The sequence below is a fragment of the Morus notabilis genome, unplaced genomic scaffold (assembly GCF_000414095.1).
Source record: "Morus notabilis unplaced genomic scaffold, ASM41409v2 Scaffold45, whole genome shotgun sequence".
NCBI lineage: Eukaryota > Viridiplantae > Streptophyta > Magnoliopsida > Rosales > Moraceae > Morus > Morus notabilis.
Genome location: NW_010366164.1, coordinates 1,520,478 through 1,529,306, shown reverse-complemented (window position 1 = coordinate 1,529,306; position 8,829 = coordinate 1,520,478). Strand labels below are relative to the sequence as shown.

Here is an 8,829-nt window from a genome sequence, read left to right as displayed (position 1 = left end):
GTTTTAAAAAAAAAACCTTATCCATGTAATTAAACATCCATTTTGCCTTTAAAAATCTTAAAGGAGTAAATTCATATCAATCAAATAAAAAATTATTAAAACGATAAATTCGACATTTCATGTCCCAAAAAAAGCCTCAAGGTACTATAAATTGATATTTTAAAAGATAGAGATACCAATTTAAAATCATAAAAAAATACGTAATATTAAAAGACAATTTCGCTATAACACAGATTACTAAATTGAAAATTTTCTCTTGAATAAAAATGTCATTGAGGAGCTCACACAAATATACGGATTTTATTAGGACAATTTTGAAAATGTCCCCTTATCTAGTGGTGACTTTTTATCTTTTATGCTACGCTTGAAAGAGTAGAAAATGTTATGTTATGCTTGAAAATGTCCTATTATTTAGTGCGTCCTTTCATCTTAAAAAAGAAATAAATAAGAAATGTATTCTTTTAAAATTGGGATGTAACTTCTTTAAATTGTCATGTAATTTTGTTTCATGACTCTCACCCAAAACAAACTTAAAAATAAAAATATAAGAGAAGAAAGAAAGAAATTAGAAAATTACTAAGACGAGGTGCTTTATTAAATGGATTTAGAATGAGAGTGTAAAAAAATTTCGAGTCTGATGATTAATGCTTTCAAGTTAAATTTCACTTCAATGTGAGTAGTAATATTTACACTTTAGAGATTGGAGACAAACATTTTCATATAGCACCATTAAGTAGTTAATTAAGTGCATGATCTTGATAACATTATGGACCACTACATATAATACACATTAGATTGGAAAGATGATTTCTAGCACTGAAGAGGTTTCAAGGGGAAAAAAAAAAAAAGTTCACAAGCAACAAAAGAAAAGGTATCAAAAACAGTATGATGGTTTATGGAAACGCAGACAAAAAATAGTACGAGGAAAACGCTCAAAGTGTGGAACGTGTTCAGTGACGGAACCCAGAACATTTATCAGTAGGAGCTAATATAATTAAAAATAATAAAAAAATAAGATTATAGAATTAAACGTTTAATATTTAGTGGGGCTATATGAATATTGGTATAATAAATTACATATTTTTATAGGTGGTTTTTTTTGAAAAAAAATAATAATTAATTGAGTGGGGCTTTGAGCCCCTACTAAACCCTACCTCACTCCGTGTATGGACGCGTTAATTCCTTTCTATTCAACATAGGGACAAAAGAAGTGAAATCAATTCTTAAACTCTTAAAATTTTTATACACAATCTATAAATACTTTTTTTGTTACAGTGAAAATTAGGGTCTCGTTCGCTTTGTGGATTCGAATTTTTAATTCAATCTTAAATGTAATATTTTTTTAGAGCTTTTAATTATAATAAAAAAAGTTATATTTGATATTTTTTTTAAAAACTTTTAACTGTAAACACTTAGAACTAAAAACTCAAATCGGTAAAATGAACGAGACTTAAAACTTTACTAGTTACTTGCGAAAGGAGAGGGTAATTAGTGGAAACGGGTTATTATATTTAGGTGGAAAGAGGAAAGTCTATCATTCTTGCGGATTTCATTTCACCTTTGTGTTGTATTGTGGCAAATGGAAATAATGTCTTTTGTTCCCTTGTAATATATGCAAGTACCATGTACCATTTGGTGACAACTGGGGTAATCCATCTGTCTACTTTTTCAATTCAAAAATTTCTTTTCCTTTCAAAAACAAATGGGTTCTGTGAATTTTCCCTGAGATGAGGTAAGGAAAAAGCTCCACTTTTTAACAACTGTTTGAAGGTGAAGATGAGATCATGATAAACTTAGGAGTACCAGTAAAGGTACTTTATCAAAATTATGAAAGCCTATGCAACTATGCTGTAGAAAGACATGAATGGTTTCCCTTTTGGAAAAGCTAACTCTTGGGGGCCAGTACCACTCTTTGTCTATGCCCTACAAATCTGCCATATTTTGAACGTTTCTAGGGCATGATAATCTCCCTCTACAAACCCTAAAACGCGTTGATGTGATAGTTTAAATTTATTTTGAAAAGTTCATATTATACTTGATTGATCATGATTGTCACAAAACTCGTTAAAAACTTGGATCAAGAGAATCTATTTGTATAACTGACTCACTACTACTAGTTTTTGGAGATTTTTATTTAGGTTTTGAAAAAATGAACTACACCTATTTTTTTTTTTTTTTTAAACTATCAAATTTATATTATAAATTATTTACTCTGCATATTTTTTTTTTATTTTGGGAGATTTTTATTTAGGTTTTGAAAAAATGAACTACACCTATTTTTTTTTATTTTTTTAAACTATCAAATTTATATTATAAATTATTTACTCTGCATATTTTTTTTTATTTTAATAAAATTCAACGATAAAAAATAGATAAAACCGAAAAGAGATCCTACCATGTAAAAATTAGAAAGAGCCCTAATTTTCTCTTTTTAAGATAATAAACCATCACATTCATATACTTTTTATGCATAGAATAATACATTGTGGTACAAACGTTGAATCTCCTGTTGAAGCAGTGAAAAGTAGAATTAACTTAATAATTACCTACGTGTCAATGAAGGTAATATTCATAAAGGAGAAAAAAAAAAGTCATCGTGGCTCCTTTTTTTTCCCTTTCTAAATTTGATATTGCATCTACGTGTCTTGGAATAGAATGCATCATATGTTCATTATGTGACCAAAAACCATAGAAATGAGGATAGAAACGAAGTAATATTGCTTGTCATTAACACTGGGGGTTTCCTCCTTAAGGACATCCTATTTCTTGACCAGATGCAATTTATGTTTATCTAGAATCTGTTCTACTTTTTCCTCTTGTATGGTGAAATTTTCCCTTAATTATTTTGGAGTGAAAATGATATTCTGTCATCAACATTCTTTCATTTTTTTTTTTGCCGACTCGTATTTTCAGAGAATACTTCGATACGCAATCAGTAAAATAATGGAGGATAGAGAAGAACGTAAAGTATAGCATATGGTAAATTTTTCATATGCTATAATTGGTGGGAAATTTATCAGAAAGTATAGCACATGAGAAATTTGACACAACAAATAGCATTGTATTAGATAATATTTTTTACACTCAAATATTAAATTTACAATTAGCACATTAATTATAGCATTGTATTAGAGATGTTCTTAAACTGCAATTGATGGTTTTTTCGACTCCCAACCCCTCTCGAAGGATTGAGGTCAACCTGTTGCCAATGTTATCTTGAGGTTGCCCGTCGAGTTCAATCTACAAATATCAATGTCCAAGTCTCCTCTATTCATATCGAGGATTGGTCTCATAAAAGAATGTTCCCAAGATCAAGATTCAACTCCTTGAGGAAAATCCCCCAACATATTTCTTCTTAATTGAACAAGTACTTATTAGCAACAAAGATAAATCTTTTGTAATTAAGAGCTTCACTCACAAACATAATCAAGTTCATTGTTATTTCACCTTGACTTTAACTTGGTGACTGGTGATGAGAACGCTCATATATGTTTTAACTTTTAGTAGTTTCAACAATTCTCCTTACCCGATCGATCCAAATGCATGATTGCTAGTGTACAACACCTACGAATTCCCTATTGTAAATTGCAGGTTTTTTTCTTTCTCATTTTTCGTGCAAATTATGATATATTACCTGCCAGTTTTCCTTCTTGTCCCAATTGATTGTAAATCTTTTACCAGTTTTCTTCTCTCCTTTCACTACTCTTTCCTAATTTTTGTCTGCTTGAATTGTATATTTTGAATATCAACTAATCACATAATAACCTCAGTTATTTTTAATTATCTCGTCATATAAAACTCTGTCTAACTTGTAATTTATAGGTTTCTATTTGTATTTTTCTTTTTCACTCATGAATAGTGTTAAATTTCCTTACATCATAGTAGTAGGACGTCTGTGAGAAGTCAATAGTCCTTAATCTAGCATATAATATATGTTTTCAGAGATCTATAATTAACCCTCTTGTTAAGTATAATTAATTGCCAACAATAAATTGTTTTGTTGTGATGTCTTGCCCATCCAATCCAACAAAAGAAAAATGTGTATGGTAAGTAAATTTGATCGGACTCTTCTGTAACTTTAACACTATTAATAATTTCCTTTATTCATTAAAAAAAAAACGCACAATATTCTTCCGCTCATCTCTCTTTTCTCTTTGAAAATTAAATGATGCATCAGGTATGTATTGAGTGTGAACTTTCTAGCTGTTGAAATGGTTAAGGTTTCATTTGTTAATTATAGGTTAAAACATTTACATATACATATATCCCTCAAAATCAACTCCCCCAATAAATTTAAAGTACATGGGCGAAATTAAATCGTTGGACGGCAATTAGGTCTGGTTAATTTAATTACCGTTTGACAGAATTTTTCTTTTGCTTTTAGTCAGTAGAAGAAAAAAAATAAAAATTGTAACTTTTCAATAAGTATTTAAACACTTCGATAAGCTTTTGAACTTAGAAAGTTAAAAATAACTTTTAAGAAGCTCTTCTAAACATGCCGCATATACCTTTTTTTATGAAAAGTTCTTTAAACATTGAAGACCTTAAACTTCCGGATCTTTTTTTTTTTTTTTTTCCTTTTGAAATTTTATGTCCTATTAGGGTTTTTTTTTTTTTTTTTTTTTTTATAAATGTTTACAATATGTTTATTTAAAGGTATTTTTTTCTTTTCGCTTAATTTTTTTTTTTTTGGTAAAAAAAAGTATGGGGGAAATGAAATTGAAAGAAACTTTTCAAAAATAAAATAACAAATTTGAAAAAAATAAAAAATAAATAAATAACCTGAAAAAGGGGAGGTATATTCATGTTGATTAACCCTTATAAAATATAAGCTATAGCTGAGTCGTACTCTCACTTCAAGTTTCAAATTGGTTATTTATAGACTTGTAGTTGTGTAAGTACGATTTGCATATGATTAGTTGGTTTGAATTTCATAATTCAATTTATGTAAAATTCTTTCTCAAACTTCATGTAAGAAATTTAGTCGTTGGACGGCAATTAACTGGGTTAATTTAATTGAAATAAATGTGTATACATACATACATATGATCTGAAATTCGAATACTAAAAATTGTAATTATCAACTAACCACGAACAACAATATTTTCTGAAAAAAAAAAAAGGATATAGGACTACTTTAGTAACACTTATGTTCTTTTTTTTCGAAAATAAACACTTATGTTACATACAGTATATCAAAGTTTAACAAAACAAACCTTTTTTGAAAAAAAAAAAAAAAAAGTTAACAAAACAAATTTTGGCACCTATTTGAAATTTATGTCTATCAAAAGAAAACCCACAAAAAAAAAAAAAAGTTATGTTCAACCATTGAAAGCTGCTTCATCTACAATCAAATTCTTCTGTCGCATGTAAAACATCTGATTACATATAAATTATACATTTTTATTCTTTTTTAAATTTTTTGAAAGAACTTATAAGATATAAATTAATTATATTTCTTATTGAAAATTTCTCACATGAAATCTGAGATATCTACAACCAATTTCAACTGGTCGAGCGTACGATTCAGCCACCAAGTTGGTTGATATTTGTATTTCTATATCTATAGGTGTATAAAATTAAAAAGAGTTGATATTTATGTACACATGCATATACACACAAACATATATATGTCTCATTTTCTCTGCCATAGTACAAAATAGAAGGGAAAAGAAATGAAAGAAAGATTAATGTATCACCTTGTCTTTGGTCACATCAAACTTGTAGACTCTTTGTAGCATTGTACTTGTCTCTACTGTCAATAAAAGAAAGTGAGGGAAAAAGAATCTTATCCATATTTGTCTACAACTTCTTAATTACAATCTTTGGCTTCTTTATCTTTTCTTTTCCCCTTTTCTTTCAGGATAAAAACAAAACAGAAATGTATAAATATATATATATATATCTATATTAATTGTGAGGAGGCGAACAGCTTAGACATTAATATCAATTAATTAGTTATTAATAAGGAGATTAACTAAAACGACGCTCGAGTTTGCGTTTTGGCGTCCCCTGCCCTTTTACCGAGTCGTAATTGTTATTATTATTTTGAGGAAAAAAAAAAGATGACGGTATGTTCGTTTCCTGGGATCCCTCAACGGCCCAGATATTCGAAACGGCGCCGTTTTCGCTAATTGTCGCCCTTTACCCCGTCAGTCCCACACTTTATAACAGTAACTGCCAGCGCAAAAAAAAAAAAAATTTCCTTCACAAAATCGAGAATAAATAAATAAGTAAATTTGGAAACAAGAAATCTTAGCCGTCTAATAAATTACCGGCCCGCCTCTTCATCAACATCCCTCTCGGATCTCCCACTTTCCACTCCACACACTTTCTCTCTCTAGAATTCCAGAATTACACAGAAGAGATAAGAGTTAGAGAGAGAGAGAGAGAGAGATGGGGGATTGTAAGCGAAATGCAGGAATTTCAGCAATGGGGGCAGCTTCGAGCGCGGACAACACGTCGAAGAGGAGGAAAATAGAAGAGTTCTCTACGGTGGACATTGACGATGATGGTGATGATGAGCTAGGAATCGGAAGGTTGGGCGTGAATTCTCCGGTGAAGTACTGGGACGACGGCGATACTTGCTCGGCCAGCTTCTGCCTGGATCGGTCGCCGGCGTCTTGCTGCTCCAGCAACGAGTCGAGTGACGTCGTTAAAGACGGCTTGCGACTTGTGGATCTGGAGGTCGGTTTTGTTTCTTCAATTTGCACTCTCCTTCGTTTTTCTTTTCTTTTTTTTTCTTTTTGTTGTTTCTTTACTCTCTCAAATTTGCTTAATTCATTGTCTGGTTGTTTCTCGGGAAAATGAAGAGAAAATAAGCGCGTTTGAATTATCGTCTTTAAAAACCTACAGCTCAATTCCAGCACTGAAAGTGTTGAAGAATGAAGAATTTATTGTTACATTTTCCTAATATTATATTTCTTTTTTCTCGAATATAGCTTTTCATGCATTTTCAAAGTAAACAAACAGTACTGGATCTTCTGTCTGATCTCTCCCGTTACAAATTACTGCTGTAGTAATAACCGGATTTTAATTCAAATTTCAAAATTCAAAATCCAAATTCCAAAATCATTTAACAGTGTCCAAATGCGCTTTATTAATTATTGCAGGTCAAGAGATTCGAATTCGAAACCGTCGACTCAACGTCCATAAAAAACATGAACAAGAACTTCAGGCCAGCGCCTCTTCTCTCTCTCTCTCTCTCTCTCTCTCTCTCATACGAAACCCACATATTTCACTAACAATAATTAGCGCAAATGATCGGCAGGGAAACGACGTCGCCGTCAAGCGAGCTGAGCGTGGATTCCGAGGAAACGGCGGCGGCTGACCGGAGAAGAAGATCGCCGGCGGCGGAGAAGGCGCCTCCGGAAGACGAGATCGAGAAGTTCTTCGCGGTGGCGGAGAAGTCGGAGCAAAAGCGTTTCGCAGAAAAGTGAGTACTGAGTGAGTCTGATATTATGTTATGGCATTACATAGATAGTTGATAGTAGTGGTTTTGTTAGTGGTACTTTGTCAGAGAGGGCGTAGGATAAGCCTCTCTCCGCTAATGTGCGCAAGGGGCGCACTGTAGCACTGCGAGGAATCAAACAATCAGAAGAATGAATCAGACCTCGCTAACTAACTAACAACTTTTCCCATTTTCCGGTGCAGGTACAACTACGACATTGTGAACGATATGCCCTTGGAGGGTCGTTACCACTGGGTTTGTTTGAAGCCTTGAAGGTTAAATTCGGAAAACACACAAAAAATGATGGAGAAGGGGATTAGGCTAAAATGACAGGGTAGGAAGGAGACTTTTGTTATTTGTACAGTTTTTTTCTTTAATTTATTTTTCTTAGTCTACATTGTAAGAAGAAGAAGGAAGCACTGTTTGTCTGTTACTTGAAGTACGTACCAAAATTCCATAGAAGCTTCTTTCCCATCTTGCAAAATTTGTAATAAACACACACGTCCTTATTTTTTAAGCTCTAATTATATAACTAATTGCCAGTATTGGATGGGACTTGGGTAGAGTAGAGACGTAATTATTTGGAAGGATGTGCATTAATTTAAATATTGGTAGTTTGGTTTTTGGATTAATTGCAAAAGTGCTTTTTGTTTGGGTCTCTTTTGGCTGCTTCCAATTTGTAATTTTCCTTTTTCAGTTTGCTCTAGCCATTTTGTTTCCCTTTAGCTTTTGTACGCGTATGATATATTACAGTTGTTTACTACTGCCTTTCTTGTTCTTTGTTTTTACTACATCTTGTTATCGAGATTCCTTTCCCCTCCTCCGGGATATGCGTTCAAGTACTAGAAACGATTCCTTCTCCTTGGTGTAGATAGGACAATTATAACGATTGGGTGGGGACCATAGAATGCAAAAATTGGCTAATCGAGTTAAAAAGTAAAAGAGTTGCATCAAAGGCCGGCTTTGGTGCTATAATTGGCATTTCAAGCATATAAAAAAAAATTAAAAATAAATAAAAAAAACCACAAGATTCCATTGGGTTCAAAAAACCTTTTACCCCTCCTATTTCAATTGTTACTTTAGTGTGAGGGTACTGGTAAGAGCCAAGGGGGAACGAAAATAGAAAATATAAGTGAGGAAAATAGAAAGAAATGAGAGGTCTTTTATTCTATTGTGTTTTGTACGAATTCCTTCCAATCTCTTCATCTCTAAACTAAAATTAGGGTATTTTGAAGGATTTAAAATCTTCCACTTAATCCATTTTCTCCTCTCTTTTTTCTACTAAACAACTATATATTAGTACCGTAATCCTTCTATTAATTATAAAAATAAAAATAAATAAAAAACCCTGTCATTCGTCTTCTTCCTCCCAAGTCCCA

At 32.0% G+C, this 8,829-nt stretch overlaps 1 protein-coding gene across 1 annotated transcript; it reads left to right on the top strand.

Annotated features, from left to right (window-relative positions):
* The first annotated feature begins 6,272 nt into the window (after nucleotides 1-6,272).
* Nucleotides 6,273-8,152, top strand: LOC21410164 (cyclin-dependent kinase inhibitor 7). Its single transcript, XM_024173231.1, has 4 exons — nucleotides 6,273-6,687; nucleotides 7,113-7,177; nucleotides 7,271-7,435; nucleotides 7,654-8,152. Exons 1-4 carry the CDS (start codon nucleotides 6,397-6,399, stop codon nucleotides 7,721-7,723), a joined length of 591 nt encoding a protein of 196 aa, XP_024028999.1. The 5' UTR covers nucleotides 6,273-6,396; the 3' UTR covers nucleotides 7,724-8,152.
* Nucleotides 8,153-8,829: the final 677 nt, after the last annotated feature.